We start from the raw sequence: 27,433 nt of genomic DNA on the forward strand, positions 1-27,433 counted from the left end.
TTAAAAATCAAGAGGAAAAAAAAGAATTCACAATTTTAAATTAAAGTTATGGTTTGCTAACTGAAACTTTGTTTTAATAGTTAAAGTACAGGGGTCTTACAAATTTACTACCGTTTAACGGTACCTTTACAAATTAAACTTTAGGAAAAATGATAGAATAATCACACAAAATACTTTTTCTTAAAATTTTATTTTTGTGTCTCGTAAGAAACAATAAATACATATTTTTACTATATTTGTATTGATTTTTTAATATAATTTTTAATTTTCACAAAAGAGGTACCTCTCAGAAAAACCCAGACAGACCCCTGAAGTATTCTTTAAATTTTCTATTTCATCTAGTCCTTAAATTTTAATCATGCATTTGTCTCAAAATGCATTCAAAGCCATGTATTATAATGAAAAATTATTTTAGTTAGAGCTTCTAAAACATTGTTACAATATAGTTTTAATATTAAGTTAATTTGATTAAACATTTATAATTTTTTTTAAATCATAAATTAAAGTTCTTACAGTGTATTTCAATAAAAAAAAATCTGATTTAAATAAAAAAAATCTGAATCTTTTGATTTTTTTAAAAAAAATCAAAAAAATCACGAACCCTGGTATGACTACATTGTGGGAATTTTACTTTTTGAACTCGCATATGTGGGGGCGGCAACCTTAATTGTAATTTTGTGGGGTTTATCAGGAAATAGTAAGATTAAAATAGAGTTAACTCAAGATATTGGCCTGCCCAAATTTGCACTTTATGGAGAACCTTTGATTTCCAAACTAAAGGATTTAAAATATTTATTGGTAGTTAGTGACTGTTTTTCACTCCTTTCCAAATTGAACCAGAGTTTTTCCATGGGGTTGAATGCAAGCCAGTTCATTCAGCCAAGCCCATTGCTACCAGTCTATGGTGGACATTACAAAAAGGCAGCTAGTATTGTCCTTTTGAAAGTTGTGTAAATTCAAACTGCAAATCTGGTTCATCTTGGTGTACTGTTAGTCAAAATATTGTACTGGGCATCAAACTTACTGTAAGTTCCATCTCCATTCCAAAAGAAACACACAAATCCAGTCAAATAATTCAGAATTAAAATTCTCTTAAGTTTATATTTTCAAAATTCTGTGCAAATTAGTTCATATTTGTTTTAAAATGTCATGTTTGAAATCATAAAATACTTTAAATTGTCTTTTTAATTTATAGATTTAAAAAAAAATAATGTTTTTCTTTAAAAAGTTTCTAATAGAACACAAACTTTCTAGATCATGTTGAATATTGATATATGTATCTCAATTTTATTAAGTTAAATAGCTATTAATTTTAGAAAAATACTATTAATGTGGTAATTTTTTTTCCAGGTTTGTGGCATTAATATGCGCAGTGCAACATATGGGCTTGCTGCAAATGTTCTTCGACAGTGTATGGATAGTATAACTATGTTAGTGCAATACAACCCAGAAAGTAAGTATCTTAAGTGCAGATTAATAAAATAATAAATCTTTTTGACATTATTGTTTGAGTTTTAAATTTTTCATATCACCGAAAATAATGCTTTCTCATATGATAACCAGTTAGAGACCAAAATCATGAACAGCGAAACTGATTAATGAAACCTAAAAGTTAGTTAGCTTCCAAAGTAACACTTAACATGCAAATCTTAAAATGTAACTTATAAACCTTAAATCTCTGCACGTTTTTTTAAATTTTTGAAAAAAAGAAGTGTTGATAGATAAGCAGTAGCAAAGATGGGCCAGGGAGAACAGGGAAAACGTGGAATTGTCAGAGAATTTTATTCTAACTCCAAGAAGCAGGACAAAGTTGCAATTTTTTATAAAAAACATGAAACTTCCTCTATCATACCTGGAAAATAACTAGTCCTAGAATTGTCAGTAACAGTAATAATTCTAACATCTACTACAATTATTTTTAAAAATTCCACTTCTTAGTAAAATTTTTCCTTTCTTATTCTAATGTATGTTTTTGCTCACAAAATCTAATATTTGGCATTACAAATAAAATAAAATAAGGAATCAAAGTTTTCTAATGAAAAAATGCATGGTATAGATAAAATCTGATACAGATTTTCATTGAAATTTATCTGATATACCTGAAAAAGTCAGGGAATTTTTTTTTCCGAAGTTAAGTGGGAACCCTGAATAGTTATTTAATTTTTTTCTGAATGATGTAGCCAGTGAATGTGTCAACTGTGAATTTTAATGGCGAAAAGTTTAGCAAATTTTGCCATGTAACACTCCTATTTATTTGTAACTTGTTTTAAAAATACCTGTTTATAATCGATGCATTCATGTTTTAAAGAAATATGAAATTCATGAGAAATATTTACGAACTTCTTTTTTATTGTAAGAATACAAAGAAGTGGTGCCTGAAAACGAATATTCTAGTGATGCTATATCTCCTTGTGAAACTCCTGTTCTACATCACAAGCTAAGTCATTCTAAATCCATTGATGTATCCAATGAAGACGTACCCAGCACACCTAGTTCTGCTGCCTCAACTTTAACAAAGAAGAAAGCTCATAGGTAATGGTGATTTTTGAAAGTTTGACCTAATTAATTGCAATGCATTTTTGTGATTTGAACTGTTTTATGACCCCTTCTCAAAAGTTAAATTTCTAAGAATAGTCCCTTCACCAAAACCAAATTTTTAAAAGGGATTCTTTTCAAAAAAGAATAAGAATCAAATTCACAAAAAAAAATTTTGAAATTTTAAAAAACTACCCTTTTTTTCTACAAAATTTTATTTTATCAGAATGATACTTTAATAAAAAATTTCCATGTCTAATTCTCCAAACTTTATAACAAGCTTGGACATGACTGCAGACGCCTGGTGGCTGAGTGATAGCGCTTCACGCTCACCTGCTGCAGGTCCTGGTTTCGATCCTTGGGCCAGGCAAGGTTGACTCAGTCTTTCATCCCTTTAGTGGGTCGATAAATGAGTACGAAGCATGCTTGGGAACTGAACACTGGGGTTCGGCGTTCGGCTGACCACCTAACCAGAACATTTGCTTCTGCATCCCAGAGCCCAAGGTCAAGAAAACTGAATGAACACTGTAGGCCTTGGCCCTCTATGGGCTGTCGTGCCACTGAGTTTAATTTAGTTTAGGACATGACGGCAAACTAATTTTGTTATCTCTTAGGGATTAAAATCACCACGGGGCTGTCTATTACTAATGTCGATTTAAGACAAGTGGTAGTAAAATTACCTAACATTTTGCAATCTGGTTAAAAAAATTTACTTTTATTAAATTACAAGAAAATAATTGTTTAGTTTTTTTAAAGAAAATATTTGTATTTAAAATTTGACTATATTGCTCATGGGCTGCAATAGTGGCACAACTGAAAAAACATGCATTTTGAACTAAGAACAGGTGTAAATAGGAAAATACACATTCTTTTCAGCAGCAATACTCAACAACTCATAATTTAACTTGAATGTCATCTTCCTTTAAGCAAACTAAAGCATTTCTTATGCATTTTCCTTAGCAAGGAAATCTTTAAACCCACTTATCTCAAAACATGATTTTTTGAGTTGTGCTGCCCTTGAGCAATGTGATAATTATTTGGTGGTAGGGTCGATGAAGTGAAACTTAAGTACTGTTTTTTTTTAATGAGCTATTTCGAAAAATAAGAAATGCTATTTTTTTTTTTAAATTCTGACTTGTTATGAAAATTTCTCTTTTAATTAACTGTAAAACATAGTGTCTACTAAATTTGAATATTTCACTTGATAAAAAGATATTAGTAATATTTCTATTTTTCTGAAAACTGGGTACCAAAAAATTAAACTTGGATTAACCTCTACATTCTAGTAACCTCAATTAGTTTTTTAAGTCATATTTATTGCTTAAGACAATTTTATTTGTGGTTGTGGTAACCAATAGCATGCATATATTTGATGTAACTATGTTAGATCAACTATGTTTAAATTATTGTTACAGTATAAAAACACAAAATATTACAAATAGAATTAATAAATTTTTGTCTACTGGAAATGAAATTTTTGTATTAAACTAATATTTTGGGAGACTTAAATTTTAACAGCATGGATGATCACCCAGTTCATGACCTCTAGTCATGAGAGGAGGTAGTCCTCTAGGCTTACTTCTTTTATATTGAATATTTTACAATTTTTGAAAAACTGAAAACATGTGAAAATAAAGTTATAACCTTTAAAAGGAAATAACCTAATTTCTTTAATATATTAGCTACTGTTGTGGCGACAGAGTTATTTTTATAGTTTTAAGGTTTATATAATATTTTCATAATAAAATTTAATGTGTTTCTTTTCAAGCTTAAGCTCTGGTAACAGAATGAAGAATTCAAAAACATCCATTACTGAACCTAGACTTGTGATTCTTAAAAAATCAACATCTAATTTGGGAATTAGTCTGTTAGGTGGTAATGCTGTAGGTATCTTCATTCATGCTGTGCAAGAAGATTCTCCAGCCCAAGGTCCCAATGGTTTACGTACTGGAGATCAAATTCTAGAGGTAATATTTTTTTAATCTTTTCACAGCAATAATATTCATCTAGCATATTTTTTATTTTATGTAATGTTATCTACATTAAAGTAACATTTAAAAACAAAATGATTTTTTTTATATGCTTTCTTGCCTGTACAGTAGGATTAAGCGATGCAAGAAATTTTATTTTGTGATATCTTGTCAGTTATAGACATCACAATAAAACATATGTTCAAATATTATTTCTTTTGAATCAAAACTGCACAATCAGAAATCTTAAATCAATCCAAAATAAATATATCTGTGGCAAAAGAAAATGTTAATTTAAAAAAAATGCTAACACCAATAACTTTACTTAATTTTTTCATTTAAAATAATGACGTTGGATTGTCTTAAGACCAATTTCTAAAAGTAAAAAAACAAATGCAAGCTTTGTTTTAATCTTTTTTTTAAAAAAAACTACTTAAGATTTATTTGTTTGAAAATAGTAATAAAATTCTATCAAAATATTTTGCTTGCATCTATTGTACAGAATTGTTTAAAATTTTAAAAAAGAAATATGGGTAAAAGCAAATGAAATTAATTGTATACTAAAGTAAAACAAAGTTTTAAATTATTTATTGAAGAAGAAATGCATATATATATAAATTCAATGTGCGACCAATAAAGTGAAAAAAGTTTCCTTTTGTAAATTTTCTTTATGAGCCAGAAAAGAGATTTTAAAGTAGATCTATTTTTCTATTATCTTAAAATAAAGCTGACCTTAAATATTAAGTTTTTCGGTTATAAATTTATGTGTATTTGTGTATAGTATCTATTCACTTGGCTTAATGAGAATAGTACTCCATAGTAAATGTCCATGCTTTTTCATGTATGCATGCTTATTTTTATTTATTTTTAGTATAATGGAATTGATTTACGACATGCAACTGCAGAAGAAGCAGCATATGAACTTGCTAAGCCAGCAGATACTGTAAAAATATTAGCTCTCCATAATTATGAAAGTATGTCTGTTTCTCTTTGTTTTAATTTTTTTATATGACTTTACAAGCTAATATTTTTTTTCCATCTTAATTTTTTCGCTTTTGATTTGAAGATTGGCTTAATCTATTTTTTGGAAATTTGTTAAAATGTATTGTACCTTAGCACAAATTTTTAAAAATGAGTTCATGACTATTTCAAGATTTTTTCTATTGCCAAAAATAAAAAAAATTTATGTTAACAGACAAGTTTTTCTATACTCGTATGGTTGTGGTTAGTATGGTTATGAAGATAATTTACTTAAAAGAGATGTCTGAATTTAGTTGTTTTGAATGGCAATGACAATAAAATGTAAAATTAAGATTTAAAATGTGATTAATGAATCTTAAAAGCAGTTCAACAAAACAAACTGATTAATGTATTTAGGTTTTGTGCTCTTTCTGTCTTGCACCTTATTGTCATTTCCTTGATGCTTACCTTTTTGAAACAGGTTCACTGCTGTTTACATGCTAGATTATTTTTAGATTGAAAGAATTTTTGTTATAGCAAGATAGTACCTTATTTTATGGCTGTTATATTTTTAAAAACTGCAAAAGATTTAATTGGGAAAGAAAGTTAAATTAATTTTTAAAAATAAAACATTGTTCTTGTAAGAAGTTTAATAAAGACAATAATAAGTTTAATGAAGTTAAGAAGTTTAATAAAGACAATAAAAATACAATGGTTTCAAATAATATGTGTAAATTGAAAAGTTTTTTTTTTAAAAGTATGTAAAATATCAATATTTTTTAAAAAAATTGAAAAATATTAATTTAAAGAAATAGTGAATTATTTTGTTCATGTTTCTTTAAATTTTTTTATTTCTGTTATTTAATCATTTAAAATTTTTTATATTTAGGATATCAAGAAATCCAAGATCAGCCTGGAGACTCATTTTACATCAGGTCAACGTTTGACCGATTAAGCATTAATGGATCATTGGCATTCCAAAAAGATGATATCCTGTACGTTGATAATACAATGTACAATGGTGTACCTGGCCTGTGGCAAGCTTGGCTTGTGGATGAGGAGGGAGAAAAAATAAAATGTGGTTTCATACCTAGCAAATATAAGTAAGATAATTGTTAGAAGAACCTCCAAATTATTTGTTGCTTATTTTAAGCTGAAATGACCTATTTGAAACTGATTGATATTTTCATTATTTTTATGTAAATGTATTTATTTGTTCACGATCATGAAGTTACTTTGTTGTTTTCATTATAGTTTTTTTTTCTTAACTTTTTTTCATAGCTTTGCTTTTGAAATGAACTTTTTAGATTTAATTTTTCATAAACGGAACTTCTAATACAGTTTTACAATTATTTAAAGAATTTAGAACTTATCAAAAAATTTATTATATTCAAAAACACTTCAAGAACAAATAGTAAAATTAATTCTAAATAATAATGTAAACTGCATAAAAGTACAGTAGAGAACCGATCATCCGGAACGATCGGGACCATTGCGATTCCGAATAATTGATTTTTCCGTTTTTCTGAATCGCTTCAAAATGCTGTTTTTTTTTAATGTTTATAAAACGAAACTAAAAAATTATTTTGAAATAGTTTTAGAAATAATAAATAATAATACACTTAAGTTTAAATAAGAAGAGAAATTATGAAATGAAAATTATATACAGGCTTATATATGTTATTAATGTTATTATTAACATTAATAACATATATAAGCTATTTGTGCTTATGTGAGATTCGTCTACAAACGACTTTTGATGTGTCCTCTAAATCAGTTCTTTCCTCAACTCGATATGCCGTACGCTCTAAATAACAAAATGGGCTCAAAATCTTATAGGGAAAAAAAAAATGTTTTTAATGGAAGAAAATTAAATTCCGGTTCCGAATTTCTTTCCGGTTATCTGGTTTTACGGTTTTCTGATTTCCGGATAAGAGGTTCTGCACTGAATTAACTTAAAGTACTTAAATATTTTATCTGATCATAAACTTTTGGGTACATCAATTAAAGGTATTGAGGCATTGGTTATGCATAAATAGTTTAGGTAAATTAGTTTTAGCATTTATTTTCTTTGTTAATGTTTAGTATTTAAGTTAAGTTGAATTATGTATAATATTTTATCAATTTATGTATAATATTTTATAGCAACATAAACAAGTATATCAATATTATAATACACATTTATGATTTAAAAAAATAGTTTTAGCTTACCTGTTAAAAAAGTTTTACCATTAACATGTTGACTGCCACTTGCGTTTACAGTGAAATCTCCTTCAGGCCACGAGTACTGCTGTACGAAGCTTATTCTAAGTACTCCCACCTATATTTTAACAATGCGAGTTTGGTGGTTACGATAATAATATCCCTCTCCGTTTGTTTCCATGGTATTATGTCTGGTTATTTGTGTCCGTTGCTTCACATCTGTTTCTCATCTTGCCACTTGACACAATCAGTTTGAATCTTTGCCAAGTGAAGAGGAGTATAACTTAAAATCTTTACCTTAATTCGTTGAAATTTCGAAAAGGAAAATGGAAAACTTTTTTCTTAGTAAGTCGAGTAGCAGTGAACAAGAAAGCTTTTACGAGGCTCATAATAATTTTCTTAAGTCATTTTTGTATTATTTTATAACATTTCAATAGTTTTGTTACTTCCTGTGAAATATCCTTTTAAATACATATGAATATCCTTCGCAAGTTGTCAAGTAAGCGTCACCCCGGTACCGGTGACACTACCCAATCAGAAATTGCTGTCATCCGAATATGGGTGACGCGGCAGTCAACTTGTTAAGGGACTTTCAAATGACACATTTTTAAGTGGGCATTATGATTTTTAGAAAAAATAAAATTATTTTCAATATTTATAGGGCAGAGGAAGAATTAATGATGAAAAGAAGTTTAGGTGACTTGGATGGTACTGATGGTGGAAGAAGAGGTTCAACTGCTGCTAGACGAAGTTTCTTTCGAAGGAAACGTCACCATCGTAGCAATTCAAGGGATAGCAAAGAACTTGCCTCTTTCTCAGATGTATCTATCAACAGTTGCAGTGACTCTGGTATCTTAGGGGAAGAATTAGTACCACTAACTTACCAAAGGGTGGAAAAACAACACTGTAAGTTTTGTGATTTACTCATTCATTTTCAGCTTTTTAAAAAAATATTTATACATGGTGCGCAGCGTATTTAAAAAGTGCATAAAGGTGCTTATTTTCGTTATTTAAAAGCCCTTAAAGGTGCTTTTGTCTTTGGGTGTTTTTAAAAAGTACTTCATTTTTCCTTTTGGAAAATTATATATTTTTTCTTTACCATGTCGATTTTCGCCACGTATTATGCAAAAGCATGCTTTTCACATTGTTTTATTCAGCGTTTTCACAATTCATTAAACTACAATTCATTTCGGCGTACCGTCGGTCAATAGTTTCTGAAAGCGCCAATCATTTTGCAGGTTTGATGAAATACTTTTGAATCCGTATGTGCGTCTACTGAGCTGGGTTCGATAAGATTATTGCACTCTCATGTGCAACTCTGTTGCATTTTGCAAGATATTCTCAATTTCAGACTTCATTTTCCACCCTCTGTTATTGAACTGAAAAATCCTGATCATTTTATAATGGCTAATATGATCAAGAAAAGAGGTCTTTGTCAGAAAATAGTTGTTTTATCATGATCATGTAAAGTCTTTGAAAATTATTTTGAATTTTGTTATAGTGCTTAAAAATATTTTTGGAGCGTTTAAAAAATACTTAAAAGGTGCTTATTTTTTGTTGAAAGATTTGGCTACACACCCTGTTTATAGATTTAATTTTTTTATGAAAACAAAAAGTTACACTTCTTTTTTTGTTGTTGCGTGTATTTGATTTTCTCAAATATCTTTTATATTACATCGGCAAAAGCATTTGTCATCGAAAAATTTAATGATAATATACAGCTCATTCTGTAATTTATAACTCTAGTTTTTGAGCTGAAATCAGTTAAGAAAAAAATCACCAGTTTTCCAAAAGGGCTATTTTAGATTCTTATTAAATATAAATGCTAACTATCCTTCACTTAGTTCCATGGGGTGAGTTGCAATTTCATAAAATATGTATCACCTAATTTTCTTTTAGCTTATTATGGTTCAATAGTTTGTGATCAAAAAGAAGCTGCAGTAGAATATTGATTATTTGAAGCAATTAAGTACAAATCTGTTGCAGATAATCAAAATCTTTTGATTTTAGACATTCATTATTCCATTAATCTACTTCATTAATAGTCTATAAATCTTAAAATTCAAGAGAACATGTACTTCATAATAAATTTTCTTTCAGTAGAAGTGATAGTCACATGATAGAGCAACATTTTTAAATTAAAGTGAAGTGATAATGTAAAATTAATATAACAATGCAATTATTAATATAATACGTACTGTTTTTAAAAAGTGCTTAAAGGTGCCTATTTTTGACTTACGTTTTCTAAAAGCCCTTAAAGGTGCTTTTTTTATTCGGGATTTGTAAAAAGTGCTTAATTTACCATCTTTTTAAAAAAGAGATTTTTTCTTTGCCATGTCGATTGTCTTTCTAAATTACAGAAAATGCATGATTTTCACAATTTTATATGCAATATTTATGAGAAACTAGTCATTCTATCATGATTATGTAAAGTTTTTGGATTTGATTGATTTTATGTTTATAAATTAAGAACTTTAAATGATAGGAAAAAAAATTTTTTTTTACTACACAGATCCTAATTATGAATTTTTTTTTTTGGAAAGTGATTAAAAGTATTTTTTGAATGCTTAAAAAGTACTTAAAATGTACTTATATTTTGTTGAAAAATCTGGCTACACACCCTGTAATATACTCATTTTCAATACCAAAGAGAAAATAATAGTATATTTTTCCCCCCCAAAATTAAAAAGAGTTAATTTTTATGTGAAGCAAATTATTATTTTGCAAAGAACATTAGTTATGGTAACAAAATCCGATATCTCTTTTTTTAATACTACTGTGGTTTTATTTTTTTCAAAGAACAAGTTTCGATCTTATTTTGCATGGCTAAATTAAGTTATCAAAGTCTGGTATGAATTATGACTGTGTATGAGTTTAACTGACTTATTAACTTGCTTTTTCATTTAATTTAGATTTGTCATTACGTCCAGTTATTATTGTGGGGCCTTTGATGGAAGCTGTTGTCGATCAGCTTGAGCAAGATTTTCCTCATGTTTTCCAACGCTGCATTCCAGAGAAAATGAAGGGCTCTCTGTCTATGATGGAAAGGGGACTTCAAGAACTCAAATTTGTGGATTTCAGGAGACGAGGCAACCATTTTGAGTGTACAACTGTGGCAGCTATAAAACAACTCTGTGATAAAGTATGAAAATATTACTTGTTTTCCCTGAAAATAAATAAATCACTATGTTTTAAATAGAACCAATTTTGATGCACGCAAAACAAAATTCAGAAGAGCAAATGTCTTTTATTTATTTTTGTGGTGCAGATTTTAGGTCTATATGTATATATATGTATATACATATGCAGTGAAACCTCTACGGAAGCCCATCTTTATGTAGCAACCTCCTCTATTTATAGCCACTTTTGAAAGGAACGCAAATTTTTCCATAGACTTAGTGTTGAAGAAAATCTTTAGGAGAGACCATTAAAACCTCTCCCAGCGAGCGAATGAACCTTTGCACCAAATGCAGGAAAAGTCAAATAAGGAAATATCAAAACAAAAAATATTAACAGAACTAAAATATGTATTCAAAACATTTGTGTGAGACTTTCAGTTTGAGAGCTCTTTTATACGATCTCTGAAAGAGAACCACAACTTCACGTTGCAGGCAGTGATGACGATGCTATTGAGGATTTATTTTTGGAGTTAGAAAATTATTAAATTAGAAAAAAACATATTTGAAAAAGAACTAAGCATTTCAAGGAAGCAAGCCGTTGTTCATCTTTCAAAGCTAACTAATTTTTGATATGGAATTAAATGCAAGCTTAAAAGAAAACATAATTATTTATTTTATGAAAATGGTTCTATCATTCATATTATAACCGTCATTGAACAGCCGATCAAAATTTTGAGTTGACGTGTTCATCTCCGTAGCCGTGTAATTTTGAACCCAATCCAGAAGACAAGGGAACTCCTGGATCAAGCATTTAGAGAAATTTGCCTTAGTGAAGTATTTTTTTTTTTGATGGAACTAGCCCACATTTGTGTTACATGGCTAGGAAAAGCACCCAGGGTTAGCCTGGCATCAAGGGGACTCTTATCCATGATTCGTCTACTACTGAGGATATTTTAGTCCACTGCCTTTACCTCTCAATGAGGTGAAAGCTACCACGGCTCAACATTCATAATTGATAAATTTATTTTCACAAAATTATATCATCATATATTATATTAATAGATAATATATCAATAGGTTCACATAATTTTATTTTATTAAAACTGAATTTTATTAATTATATTGTTTTCATGACTCCAACACAAGAAGCATTTCCGCACCAAGTAAATGACTTTGACTAAAATTAAAACCTTTTGCGAAAAATTATGTACCTTTGATAACTTTTGCTGGTCAATGGAGATTACCCTTAAGAACGACCATTTTACTGTGGAGCAAGGAGTGGTCACCCCCTGAGAGGTATCACTGTATATTTTTATATATATATATATTAATATGTTATAAAACTTTAAAGAAAATAACAAAAATCACTGACTGAAAATTTGTTTTATTTTAAAATCTTGATAAAAAATTTTGTATCTTAACTAAAGGAACAAAACAAGACTACAGTTCCTATAATCTCATGAAATTTAGTCATTTTAAGATATTTAATGTTTATGAATTTTAATTTTTTTAAATAATTCTGAGGTTCAAATAATATTTTGGATTGCTTATACATATACAAGATTTTTTTAGTTTCATCAAAGTGCATGGAAGTATTTTAACTAATTCATTGAGAAAAAATAATTCCTTTAATATGACTTTTTATTTTTCATATTTTAGAAATGTCATGCCCTCTTGGATTGTAGTCTTTCAGCTGTAGAGCGTTTAAACCAGAGCATGATTTATCCAATAGTCATTTTTTTAAAATACAAATCTACTAAGCAAATCAGGTTAGTAAATATTTCTTCTCATTTTAATGTCTATTGTTTAAATCTTTAAATGATTATGTTGAAATATTTTGTTTTATGATCACTTTAGAGAAGCTAAAGATTCAAGATATTTAACTGAAAAGGTTACGACAAAAGCAGCTAAAGAGATGTTTGAACATGCACTAAAAATTGAGAGTGAATACAAGCAACTGATAAATGGTAAAATCATTCATTTCTTGAGTTTTCTATTTATATATTTTTCTTAATGTTTATTCTAAGAAATAATGAATTTAAAATAAAAACAGATAAAATTACTTCATGTTTTATTTTACTTCTTTTATTTTATTCTTTAAGTACTGGGTTGTTAATTCAATTGGAAATACATTCTGACTTCTATTTAACAAACTTCCATTTTGTGAATTCCTTTATTTTGGGATTTTTTTCCGAGGTACCAAGAACATTTTAGGAACTTTCTTCGTAAATCAACTTTCAAATAGCGAAGTGAATTTTCTATTTAACGAACTTTTCTTTGAGATCCACTTTCCCTATTTTCCAAAAATATTTCAGAACATTTCAAACTTGTTAATACATTTTATGTAAGAAATTGATTTTCAAAGCCACTTATAGAGAAAGCAGTAAAATCCCTTTCCCTTTTTGTTTGCATTTCAAATGAAAACCTCTGGTGAAATTAACAGATTTTATCAGTGGCATTTAAACTTAAGAACGCATGAGGTAATATATGTTTAAAATAACTTTTATAAAAAATGCAGCTATAATTTTATACATAAATTCAGCTTTTTGTTAGTTGTAAATCTATAAAGTATGTAGTGTAACGCTGGATAATGTTTTGCTCTACTCTTGCTTTACATGCAAATTTCCTTTATAATAAAAAGTAGATACAGTAAGAAACCGATTATCCGGTACGATCGGGACCATCGCTATTCCGGATAACTGATTTTTCCGGTTTTCTGAATCGCTACAAGAAGCCGTTTTTTTTGTTGTTAAACCCAACTAAAAAAAATAAAAATATTGGGAAATAATCTTAAAAATAAGAAAAAACGATGAAGTAATACACTAATGATTATTTCCAAAATGATGGTAAGGTAAACATCTTTCAAAAAAGAAAGAAAAATCCTAAAATCTTATGAGGAAAAAAAAATTGTTTTAAAAATTGCGGGATAATTTATTGATTTTCGTTCCGGTTTTTTGGTTTTCCGGTTTTCTGATTTCTGGATAACGGATCCTGTACTGTACTAGTTTACAAGATAAAGGTGTATCAATTGCTGTTTTAATTATGTCTAGGATTTATGAATTTAAAACCTGTTTTATGTTTAAGTATTTTAAAGGGTGATTTTCTATTAAATGAATTTTCCATATAACAAACTTATTATTGTGATTTAGCGACTTCCTTAAATAGAGGTCCGACTGTAATTCAATTCAGGGTTGACAAAATTCATGTTTTTTTTTCGTATTTTTTATTATTAACTAGTCAAATAAAATGTGCTCAAAGTATTTAATATTATTTGAAAACATTAATGCATCTAAATAATTTGTATTTCTAAATAATGTTTGAAAAATTATTATTTAATTATTACAAACTAATCTCTGAATAAATAAAATTGTTATTTTTGTTTAAGCTAAATATCCAAAAATTTTAAAAAGACTGGGAAGCACTTTGTCAGTTAGATATCCAATGAAGATTAAATTAGTTTGGATCTGAAAACATTAAAGAAAAAATCTATTGCAAGTTTCTCTGAGCAGAACAATCCTTTTTTCAATATTGGTAAACACTAACTGCAATTTAATGTTTTAAAAGCTCTTAAAGCATTCAAATTAACATAAAAAACAATGGGTATAACTGAAATATGTTTATTATTTGCAGATTATTTTATATGCAGCTGATAGAAAAATCATAATTTAACAGATTAACATTATTTTGTTCACTTTTAGTCTTTTAATTTTATTTATTTATTAAATCTATTTTGAAATATAATAAATTACCCTTTTATTATTTCTTTGGATATAACCTTCCTTATCAGTGAAATCAGGCATTTAAAAGAATCACATAATAAAAAATATATTTATAAAAGTATTTTCAACTTAATGATATATTTTTTAAAGAAATCAGTTGGGTTTTTATCAATGATTTTCTTAAAAAAAATCACAGTTAATTTAAATCATTGATTTTTTTAAAAAATAAATCAAGTGATTTAAACCATGCCAACCCTTATCTGAACAATTTTGCTAATTTTAATGGTAATAAATGGTCATTACAGTGATCAATCTTTTGGAGCATATCTATAGGGGATTTTAAAAAGTGCTTATTTTTGTTTTTTAAAAGCCCTTAAAGGTGCTTCTTCTATTGGGTATTTTTAAAAATTAATTTCCCCTTTTCGAAATTGTGATTTTTTTTCTTCTTCTTTACCATGTCGATTTTCGCCACATATTATGTAACAGTGTAGTTTTCGCATTGTTCTATTCAGCCTTTTCACAATCCATTCAAACACAATGCATTTTGGCATACCGTCAGTCCATAGCTTATGAAGGCATCAACCATTTTACAAGTTTGACGAAATACTTGCCGGTCCGCACGTGCGTATACTGAGCTGTGCTGGGTGAGATTCTTGCAATCTCATGTGCAACTCTGCTGCATTTTGCAGGATATTCTCAATTTCAGGCCTCATTTCCCCTCCCTCTGAAATCGAACCTAAAAATCTCTCAATCTTTTTAAGAGGGATAATATAATTAAGAAAATTGTTCTTTGTTAGAAACTAGTTATTTTATCATGATCATGTAATTCTTTGAAAATTATTTGGCATTTTTTTATTGTATGTAGTGCTTAAAAATATTTTTAGTGCTTTTTTAAGCACTAAAAAAAGTACTTGTCTTGTAAAAGAAACTTAGGTACTTGAAAGGTGCTTACTTTTTGTTGAAAGATTTGGCTACGCACCCAGTAATAATTAATTTGTTTTGATTGTGATTAATTGTTTAATGCCTAATAATTCATTAAATATTATGTATTTGCTGCATTATTATTTTTGCTATAAAAATTTATTTCATAACTTTTAGGTGTAATTCCTGGTTCAAATCTGGCTTATATGTGCACTCAGGTAAAAGCTTGTGTTGAGGAAGAGCAAAGCAAAGCCTTATGGGTGCCAAGTGGTTCATTATAATTAATTATCAAGTAGTCATTTGAATGATTTTATAAAAAAAAAAAATTATGTCAATAGATAAAATACTTTGTACATTTTTTGTGAAAACAAACTGGAAATCTTTATAAAATGCTCATTTGTGCATGTTTGCAAAGTCAAAATGGATAAGTTATGTTACTGAAAGCTGTAATATAACATATGTACAGATATAGAATCGGGCTATTTTACAAATTTAATAAATTTTGGAGGGTACTTTTTAATTGTGTGATTTTAACGTACTATCGCATGAATATCATTGTATTTTAGGATCCCCATACTGTTAATCTTGAGCTATTAAAACTCGTCAGACGTTTTGAGATTCACTATAGAGAGGGACTTTAGCTTATTAACTTTATTAGTTATAAGTATAGAATATATTTCATCAGTTTGCTTTAAATATATTTCTAGCTAACACTTAATCTTATTTTGATGTATCATTTTCTATTAATATGATAACTATTACAGTTTCTTTTTGGCATCCTAAAATGTGCAATTATTAATGATATTATACGATTAATAATATTAAGAAATTTTGAGATTGTTTTAATTCTATAATTGATTTCAAGTGAGCATACTAGTTGATTAGTTATGGGTATTATTTTACCCATGTATTTTAAGATTTGAAATTTAGTTAATTTTTTATCTATGAAATTAATTATTAACTTTACTGTAAATGACCATGCAATAAATTGTTTCTTTAGATACAACACTCTTAATCGTTTGCAATCAAGTACTCTTCATTGCGTAACTTACCAATAGTTTTAAGTTAGTGGATCTGGCACCAGTTGATATAATTACAAAAATTTGTGTGATATAATATATTAAAATTTTTTATTGTATGCAAAATGTTATGAACAGAAAATAATAAGTTCATTAGAACCGCGATTATTCGTATTCCCCAAAATCTGAGGTTAATCAAATAATTTCGATCATCAGACAGTTGGACAACCTTTTTAAATCAATTTTTAATATTAATCTACAAAATAAAATTATGAATGACTATTTATTTTTTTAAAATTTATTTTTTCCCCTTTTAATCTCATTAATAAACCAAATAAAAGTTTAATTTAATAAGTCATCTAGAAGTAATTAAATCATTTGAAACCCTTAAAAAATTGTAAAAATTCTTGAGAAATAAAATTTAATTCAGAGCAAAAGTTTAATCATGAGAAATTTTGGAACTGTTCATAATTCATCCTTATTTTTTTTTTTTAATCAAATGTTTGCAAGATCCTTGCTAATTTTGTTCAAACATGCTATTTACTTCTTGAAATAGTTAACAACTGCTACTTATTGAGTCGAGAAATTTGAGCAAAAAGGAACTAGAAATTGCAATATTTAAATGCAAAAAGGAAAAAAATCTTTCTTTTAAACTTATTGTGAGTCCAGTTGGTTCGCTTAAAGATTATTTTTGAAATTTCTAGTCAATTGAATTTGGATTTTATTTTATTTTCAAGCTATTTTCGATTGAGTCAGAAATGTTTGAATAATGCTCTTTAATTCTAAGCTAAAAGAAATGGTTCATTTTCTAGTTTATCTCAATTTTTATTCTTTCTTTTTTTTAAATTTTAATTCTTTAAAATTGCAACTTTTGCTGGAAAAGTTAAGAAAAAAATCTTTGCATTTTAGTTTGAAAATTGAGTGGAAACACTATAGTATGTATAGCTCTAGAACGGATAGATTGTCAGATATCCAAAGTGTACTATGATCGGAACTCCTACAGTCGGAGTTCTACTGATTATCAGTTATAATTATATAATTGACTTTAAAAATAATTTTATGTAATTTTTACATTATTAAATTCCTAATATTTTTAAATATTAAAAATTGTTGAGATATGTATTGAAACCCACCATAAGCTACTATTTTAGATTTTATTTTGACAAAGACAATTTTGTATACTCACTTGAATTACATATTTCTAAATTTAAGAGTTATTTTTATGTTTATTTATAATCAACTGAATTTTATCTTCGTTTCAAAACTTAGTTTTACTATTTGTTTTTGTAATGTACACAGATAATGTAAAAAGAAACACCAAACAATTAATTCAAAATCTATGAACACTTGCTGCTGTAGGTTTTGATGAGCTTTATTTAAATAAATCAGTATTAAATTAAAAATCATGTATTGTACCTGAACAAAATTTATTTGGTATGGTCGAATGCTTTGATAATTTTCTCACTCTGATGAAACCTGCTGACTGTTTTGTGAATACCCAAATTTTATATATTATTGCTGATTTCTTTTGTGCATTATGTGATATCACTGTTTCTGTTTGTCCACAACTACTTTGTATTATATTCAAATATTTATGTGATTTTGTTTTTATCAGATGTTTTTAGATATGTTAGTTTAATTTTCACCTGTATAGTTCTATATAAGTTTGATTGCATAAGGGTAGATATTGAGTTTTTAATGAGAATTAAATTTTCTTAAAAACAGGGTTTGAAAAAGTTAGTCATGTATAAATTTCAAATTTTATTAACTTTTTAAAAGCTTATTTTATTGTATCATTAATCTGTATTTTTAAGGAAAGGTTAATGTTGCTAAGTTGCTTTGTAGAAAAATGCAAATACTAAACAATTTACTATCAGGCATTTCTTTCAAATTAAGTTTTTTTAATCCTATTTAAAAGGAATAGATTAATTAAGCTGTATTCTCTTTGCAGTGATAATCTAAATTGTGTCTTTAAATACAATTTTTGTCCTCCAAAATTCAAAGTTTCCCAATTTTTTAAAAAAAAAAAAAAATTTTTTTTTTGCTTTTATGGACATTATTTTTAGAGTTATTAGAATTTCTTAGTTATAAACATAAAACAGATATTTCGCTCTGTATTACCATCTGTCATTATTTGTAATGTTTAAGTAAGAAAATTAAGTTAATAATCTTATCACTATAGTAATGCAATGACTACAATTTAAACACAAATGTATTATATATATATACTTTTATAAATTTCATTTAAATGTGTCAGTATTAGATTACATTCAATATACATATTAAGTATTCCAACTGTGTGTGGAAAAAATTCAAAGTCTTTTTGTTTGTTTCCTGTTCTATGTATTCAAGTTTTTTTTAAATAATATTCAAACAATTTTTTTTCTACAGCAAGTTATGATATAAGTATACATTGAAAGAAAATCAATTTATAAGACAAACTAACATAAAATTTATAAAATTTTTTCATCAAAAATATAAACTAGTTTGACATGAAATTTTATTCTCTTTATTATGGCCTCATTTATTCATTGTTATTTATTTTTTCGATATTAGGTAAAAAAAGTTTTAATAATAATTTTTATTAATGGTACTTACCTTTTTTTTGTATTTCTCATCCTGCCAATTTAAAATAAACTGCTCATATTTTACTTCTAAGCACAGAATTAACTGACTTAAATACAAAGTAATATACCTGTTAAATTTTCCGTCCCATATTAACTTTAACATTGGTATTTAAAATTGATAAATCTCATAATAAGATTGTTAAATTTCTGTCTGTTCTGCTTATTACTTTTTAAATAATGCCGGTTGGCGAGTAAGGCCGAATGAAGTAAGCACGGTTTTCATTTTGAACCGATGTGCAATCTTGCATATATACTTCTCAAGGTAAGGAACCTCCTTTACCTTCCAAATGGCATGTGTTGGAAAATCTTTCGGGATCTTACCTCCAGAGTGATTCATGGGCTTCTTGTGTACATTAGGCTGTAGGAAGGTAGATTCTTAATCTGCGTTTAAAAAGGTGTGGATTTGAAATAGCAAGATGTAAACCATGCTTGTGTTTGGTCTAAAATATTAGGATCTAAAGCAACTAAACATTTAATTTTAATTATCTTGAGAGTTCAGCATTGCAATAAAATGATTTAAGTTAAAAAACAAGACTGTAATTGACTTTAAATAAAATGACTGTAATTTATCATGTAAAATTATATATAAAGCGAATGCATTCATTCCTGTTGTGAATATTGTTGGGATTTTAACAGTTAAAAGTATTGTTAACCAGATTGAATAGATTGTCATGCCATGGTGCTACTGTTAACAATTTAATGTCCTAAAATGAATCTTGTTGTTAATTCTCTGGTGTGATAAATAAATATATATATATTCTTCTGGAAGAAAAAAAAATCCTTGTTGTCATTGACAATTCACATGAATTTTAAACAATTCTTAATCTAGCATTCACCTTATGAGTGAATTATAAACATATTTTCACTCTTTAATAAAAATAGTTTTCTTTTTAATTGATTTCTTTAGCATGATAAAATTAAATTTTTGTGTATTGTTTACTTATACTCAACCTATATATTTCTTAATGACAAAAGAAATATAATTGATGCTCAATGTAATGAACCCTGCCTCTCAAAGAAATGCGAATGTTTATTTTTACTACTATATATATATTATAATTTTTTCCTACTTTATTTGGGTAATAGCAAGTTTAAAATTTGTCTCTTGTTTGCCAGCGCTCTAACTACAAATTTGTTTAACTATGTAATGCATTGACTTAGAAGTGTAAATTCTCTTTATGTATTAGGCTCTTTTCCTTTAATGTGTATTCTTTTAAAGTAATGACATTTAAAGTATTAGTTTTTTAATGGGTAAATATATAAGATAATCTTGTTATTAATCGTAAAATTTTATCTGAATTTTATAATTAAATGTAAAAAAATTAACCTCAGATGAAAAATTAACCTCTTTTTCCATTTTCTTTCCGAAGATGTTTTTTTTTTTTTTCATTTTATATAATTAATCAAAAGAGTGAAAATATGTAGTTATGAAAGAGCTTCATGTGTATAAAGTAATGAACTTGATCTCGTATAAGATTGGATTCTTTATTAACTAATAAATATTTACATGAAGGATATACTTTCACAAGGTTCCTTAATAATGGTACTGAGAAAAGCATTAACGCTTTCTGCAATAAAATAATAATCAAAAATAACTAATTAAAATTTATTATTAAATATATCTATATTACATTAAACTTGTAAATATTTTTAAAAAAAATGTTATGGATGGATGTAAGAAATGATGTGTTGATTTTTACTGTATTTAGTCTAGTTTGTTGCTAATTAAATAGATAAAGCTGTTTAAATCATGCAGATTTGTTTTTTAAGTAGTCTTTTTAACTCTAAATTTGTATTATGAGGTTACCCATGATTACATTAGCTTGGGAAAAAAACAAACTTTTTTACAATCAGTAGAATTGTCATTAAAATTATATTAAAGATAACTTCACCGAATGTTCATTGGTGTTATCATAAGTTATGTACACAGTCGTCGCTCATTATAACGACTTTCTGTTGTCCAAATAAAAATAGGTTATTTCATGTGAAGTTGCTAAATTGCAAGTGCACTAAGGTATCATTAATATTTACTATTAACCTTTTGCTACGTGAAATGATCTATTGCCAAAGAAAGCATTTAGTTTTGAAATGTTTAATACTTAAGAAATAATTTCTTGGGCAAAATCAACTAAATTGTGTACTCTATATTGGTAGAAATTGTTCTGTTAAGCATTTCTTGAATAAAATTACATTGATGAAAAAGCGTATGGTGATTATATTATTATGTGAGGGTCGCTATAATAGGAAGTCTTATTAAAGAGCTTAGACTGTGCATACATTTTCGAAATTTTCTTATTAAAAAGTGTTTGTTTTATAATTTTTATTTCTTCCATCTGCTTTAATGTAACAATTTACATTTTCTAAATTAATTGTCAAACTTTTTTTAAAAGTTACTTAGCAATATGTGATTTAGGGATTTCCTCTTATAATAGTAGTGATTGTTTTCTAAAATAATAAGTCCTCACTTCCATTAGAATTGTTTAATAATTATATTTGAAATTTGCATCTGTTACTATTGGCTATGAATATCCATTTTTAACTGTAATTTTAAACATATTGGGTTTCTACATTATGAATTACATTTTATTAAAAGCTTTTGAATTTTGAATCGTTCTTGTTGCTTTTCAAATTGAGATTAAGTTTAAAGAAATACAGCACCAAACTGTTGAAATTGCTTTTTGAAGAATATTATAATTATGGTGCTAGGATAATTGCAAACTGCTTTGAAATTGTAAAAAAAATAAAAATGTTTAAAGAAAAATGAATAAAGATAAACAATTTATAGAATGCAGGATAACATCGTTATGCTTTCTAACAAGCTTGAGAGAGCTACTCCAAAACAGACACTTTTGCAACTGTTTTTAATTCTTAAGTTTTAAGACTTTTGAATTCTAGTTTACAATATTTGACCTCATTTTGTGTTGCATTTAGTGCTATTCAATTGTGAGTAGGTGTTGTTGTTGTTGATTAGAGATGCTAAGTATTTAATTGCACTTGATGCTGCTTTTATAGGTAATTTTTGAAAGAAGAGCTTTTTTACACTGCTCAATTATACTCGATGAACGAAATACTGCTGTAGCATAAGTTTGCATGTGGTAAGAAAATCTATTGTACATAATTCGAAGGAAAAATATTTCAATTTATTAAACATATATTGACTTTTTATCAGATTTTATTTGTTCTGTCAACTTTATTTTTTTCTCACTCTTTTTTTAAAAAAAAAATCACCTTTAAAAGTTTTATTCCTTTATGTGGTCCTTTATATTTGTTAAATTGTATGAAATGTTATTTATACTTTGCTATTTGCAGCTGTTCTTGTAATGTTTAGAAGAGCAAGCATATTTATGTGATACTTTTATTTTGCAATGCAAGAAACTTGACCGTTTCAATTGAATTTTGGAATGACATTTCTGTTTTCTCAGTATTGATTTTTAATATATTTAATATGTTGGTTATGGTTGACATATTTTAGTAATTTAAATACTTCAGTCAATTAGAAAATGCAGCTTTATTGTTTCCAAAAATCATTTTGGATTTTAGTTTGTAAAGTAAAATTATGTGAAATAAAGATTACATGATTACATTGTTACTGAAAAATTACTTCCTTTGCATCTTTTTCTCTTTTTCTTTTCTTTAATCACTTAGTAACATTCAATGTTTAAAGGGTTTAGTGGCAGAACATGTTAAAAGACAAGTGTTGTAGATTTTTTGATCATTTACTAAACATAATAATCATAAACTTTTAACATAGCAGAAAGGAAAAAATTTAAGACTCATTTTTTTTCTCCCTTTTATTTAATATATATACTATATATATTTTAAGGTGGACTGCTTGTAATAAAACCGTTTAAGCTACTCTTTGGCTTCTAAAATATTCTTTGGCTTCTAAGCGACGTTACAGAGTTACACAACAATTTAATATAAACCACGAGGAGGTGACTGAGGGGATAGTGCGTTCACCTCTCAATGAGGTGAAGCAGGTTCAAATCCCAGTGGTGGCTAGCTGATACGAATTCTTCTCCCCGCTCGCACCGACCACAGTAATCCCCTTGCTATTGGGCTAACTGTGGGAGAGAGGTTTTTCCTCTTCATGAAACTTAAATGTGGGTTAGCTTTATCTGAAATTCCTTCACGAAGACTAGTTTGTTTTAATGCTTGATCCAAACTTTCCATTGTCTTCTGTGTTGGGTTCAAAATTACAAGGCTACAGAGTTGAACATTGATAGTCGTAAAGTCAGAATTCGGTTGGCTGTCCAACGCCGGATATAAAATAAAAAGTATATACACTACAAATAAATGCTGGTAAAGCCCTTGAAATTGAGAAAAATAAGTACCGTATATCCCTGTGTATAAGTAGATTTTTGAAAACCCCACAATTTTACGAAAATCAGAGGGTCGACTTATACACCAGTAATAAATTTCGACATTTGTTGATCGTGAAATATCGAAGAAATATTAGAATGAGACAGATATGAAAAATTCTGTATTTTATCTCTTTCGAAAACTATTTTTAATGTGGTATATACAACTAATTTTGCATTTTCTTATTAAAGTTTGTTTTAAAATTGCGTTCAGAAAAACATTAACACGAAAATTTAATGAAATTCAAGAGTATTTCAAAAATTGGTAACGCAATGAAAACTTAAAATATGGCATAAGGCTACGAATTGAAAGATTCCAAAACATCATCTGTGCTGGATTCAATAAAGTTAGCAGTGTCACACTCTGCAATGGATTCATCTTCGTCTGGTGAGTCCCACGAAATTCATCTTCAATCCCTTCAAAAAGTTTGAAATTCCACTCTTTTAAAAGGATTCCTTATTGAAGGGGTCGCCTCATTGCATGATTTTTTGAGGGCAAATGTATTATACCTAAAGAAGAACAATGTGAGATATTTTTAACTTTAGAAAATTGTTTAGGCTTAATTTTTTTCTTCTTAATTTTAGAAATTTTCATAATTGTTTTTTTTTTTCAGCATCCGACATAGTACTGGAAATTCATTATCTTGTAATCAAAAATAGGGAGTTAATTATACACCGGATCGACTTAGAGACCGGAATATGCGGTAAATAAAACCCAAGGTATGTCAAAATCATATTCCTTTATAGTTCCAAACAAAATAAGTAAAAAACGTATTTAACTTTTTACTAATTTATGGTTATGAAATACAACACGAAACACCACTGTCGTTTGCCTTTGTTAAAGGTAAAATCTTACTTCCAAACTATAATTTTTCAAATTTACAGTTTTTTAGATCTAAGAGAAACATTCATTATTGATGTTTCTTTAATTTGCAAAATTAATTAATGATTAATTTTTGAATGTGAATAAAAAAGTTCTTTTTTCGTAGTACTTTTTTTTATATTTTGGTACAAATATAATTCCGATGATCTAACAGATTTTTTTTAGTAAACTATTTGACTGTTTTTTATGTTTACAAAATACCTAAATATATTGTTTTTGCTAGTATTTAAAACTACAGAAAAAAAAAATCCATATAAAAGAAACACCGCGACCCATCTATGTCAAAGTTTAGAAAATAATTTAATAACTATTTTTATTTCTTCAGACGTAATAATTATAATTATTTAACGAGCTTCTTGGAAAAAAATATTTTTTTTATTTTTACATCAAGGAAATCGGAGATATTACGATATCCCGCAGATACAATAATGTGCCGCCAGCGGGATGAGAATTTTATTTCGTCATCGTCTTTAATCCAATTATTAATCTCTACGTTGTGATTTTTATTTCTACGATTAAAGTTAATTTTTTGTTAGTGCGGAAATTAGGAATGCGGTAAAATGATTGTGGCATGATAGCTGTCACACCCATCAGGAGGCCTAATGCCTCCAAGACATGGAAGTTCAAGGTTATCGACTCTGGTAAAAAGGGTCTTTGGCCTTGCCCGTTCTATGAGGCCAATTAGGAATTACACTTCTTAAAAATTAATGTTATTCCAGAAATTCCTGGAAATTTTATCGAAGTTTTTTTTTCTTTAAATTGAAATCTGAATCTGATGATTCAATAAGACGATGATTCTTTTTTTGATTTAAAAAGAAAATTAGTGTATGAGTGATGTGTGATTTTTTCCTGCAGGGGCAGGAAATTGTGTCAGTAAGGCAGAATGAATTTTATTTTAAGTCTCAGCGTGGTTTGTTGTAATATGAGTTGTCTTTGAAATGAAAATATTTGAATTTGGCGGGTTTTAAAAATGCAAATTTTTTTTAAAAATTTGTAAATTGAGTATTTATAAGTTCTAATTTTAATAACATTTTATTTTATCGGGCCATAACCAATTTGTGGTTACATAACAACTTTATAGATTTTTAAATCTGAATCCAACCCAAAGGACAACGGAACTTTCGGATTAAGCATTGGAATAAAATTGCCGTTGGGAGGACTTTTTTAATCACTAACTTGTGTTTGCGTTACACGGAGAGCAAAATCATGAATACTTCTCAGAGCTAGCTCAATGTCAATTAAGTTCTAACCCACAGTTCATCTACTCCGTGGAATATCTTATGTTTGAACTGCACTAATTGCAGAACGAATTAATGCATCGGCGCTGGCTTGTCTATTATAAAATATTTTCCAGTCTTATTTGGAACAACATTTTCAAGTCTCCAAATAGTTCACCCTTGAATCCGTGGAACTTTATAAATAAAAAACTCTCATCTCGTCATCTTGAGTTTCACTGCCCAACCCAAAAGACAGGGCAACTCAGCAATCAAGCACAGAGACATTGGAAACAATTTATGAATCTTAAATATTTCGACCCAGTTAATGATGCAATTAAAATGCTGTTTAGAAGTTACTGTTTTAAAATTCAAATACTACACTGCTTTATTTTCCACTAAATTTTTGATATTGCAACGCAAATTAATCTCAATTTATGTAATTAAAATTTCATTAACATTCTACTAGTAATATCGCTTTATCATGGTAACAAGTCTAATTTACATTCTTTATGAAACTTGTGAAGATCACGCATATTTGTAGTCTCGTAACATTATCTAAGTCGTTGAGGAGGTGTAAGTCCCCCTCAATAAATAGAAATCTCTAAATATTCTCAATATTTCTGACAAATGAAAAAAAATTTCCGGAGCCATTATTGGTTTAAATTCATTGAAGGTAAAAACAAGTAGGAAATAAAAAATAAAAAAAAACTAATATTTTTGCAGATAGTATAAGAAATTTTTTTTTATGTTAAAGAACTATTGCGATTGTGTATTTTAATTTCACCCACCCCCTCAAAAATTGTTTGAGTGCATTTTTTTCAAACAGAAATGTTTTAACAAAATTAACTAAATGTTTTTTTTAAAAAAAACTACGTTTTTTAAGTTTACTTAAAAGCTGAAAAGAATTTTATTTTTGTTTAATCTGAAACGTAGAGTTTATGGATTGGGATTTTTGGTGATGATAGAAACTTATTATATAAACGACACCTGACGTTTTTCGTTTTAGATTTGACAAAAATAAAATTAGTTTCTACTTTTCAAATTGAACATCGTAGTTTAAGTTTTATTTTACGTTCTTTTTTTTTTCTTTTTAAATTTTTGTGTTTGCGGGTTTTGTATATTTTGGAATGTTATCGAAATCTCGATGAATCATAGATTTTGCTTGTAGCATTTAGGAATCGACTGGAATTTGTATAATACTCGGACACTGTGCTCGTGTGGTAACTTGAGCAATCTAGCTAATTGGAAAAAAAACTCGCAATTTTGATGGTTGATAAATCCTGTTCGGCGATACAATATCAAAAAGTTTTCATTTTGCTTTGAAGCATACAGAAAACGATTGTAACCTCAGTTTGCGCAGAGCTGATGAAAATTTTACTCTAGTTAGTAAGAATGTAGTCAAAAATTTAATTGATACTAGACTCTATTTGTAGTTGCAGGAAACAATTAAAACTTGCATTGCATTCAGTGAAAAATACATCAAGTGATATCAACAAAATTTCAAAAATTATCTCGTAGAAACAGTCGTCCAGTTAATGCTTAATATTTTACGCTTTGACCTAATTTTGGGGTGCCACAGTTGCCAATAACCACATCACATGTTTATTAATATCTTTTGAACCGGAAATATATTGTTCTTGATCTTCAAAGCAGATGATAATTTTCTGCTAAGAGCAGACGATAATTGCAATATGAAGATAATAATAACAAAAATTGTGCTGCCATTTATTTTCTAAGCATGCTAATTCATACCTGCATAAAAATAAAAAACAAACCTAACCGAAGGAAAAAGTAATTTGAAGTCGTTGATGAAATTGGCCCTAGGCTATTTATCACTTAAGGGTATTTTACAAAGTTCCTTCCTTCTCTAATGTCAAGGTGAGGGTTGAATGCCCTGTAT

The 27,433-nt window shown here is 27.8% G+C and overlaps 1 protein-coding gene across 4 annotated transcripts in view; it reads left to right on the forward strand.

Moving 5' to 3' along the window:
- Dlg5 (MAGUK family member discs large 5) overlaps positions 1–17,445 on the forward strand; it is a 44,836-nt gene extending 27,391 nt beyond the window's left edge. For all 4 annotated transcript variants that reach the window (XM_087153231.1, XM_087153232.1, XM_087153234.1 and 1 more), the window contains exons 17-26: positions 1,351–1,453; positions 2,358–2,532; positions 4,304–4,502; positions 5,377–5,479; positions 6,355–6,568; positions 8,329–8,573; positions 10,580–10,809; positions 12,446–12,555; positions 12,644–12,753; positions 15,604–17,445. In XM_087153231.1, the coding sequence (XP_087009357.1) occupies positions 1,351–1,453; positions 2,358–2,532; positions 4,304–4,502; positions 5,377–5,479; positions 6,355–6,568; positions 8,329–8,573; positions 10,580–10,809; positions 12,446–12,555; positions 12,644–12,753; positions 15,604–15,707 (1,593 nt within the window). In that variant the 3' untranslated portion in view covers positions 15,708–17,445. The remainder of the gene's footprint in view (positions 1–1,350; positions 1,454–2,357; positions 2,533–4,303; positions 4,503–5,376; positions 5,480–6,354; positions 6,569–8,328; positions 8,574–10,579; positions 10,810–12,445; positions 12,556–12,643; positions 12,754–15,603) is intronic.
- Positions 17,446–27,433: the final 9,988 nt, after the last annotated feature.

This window comes from Parasteatoda tepidariorum, chromosome 10 (genome assembly GCF_982258835.1).
Source record: "Parasteatoda tepidariorum strain Cologne lab strain chromosome 10, Ptep-v5.0, whole genome shotgun sequence".
In the NCBI taxonomy this organism is placed as follows: Eukaryota; Metazoa; Arthropoda; class Arachnida; order Araneae; family Theridiidae; genus Parasteatoda; species Parasteatoda tepidariorum.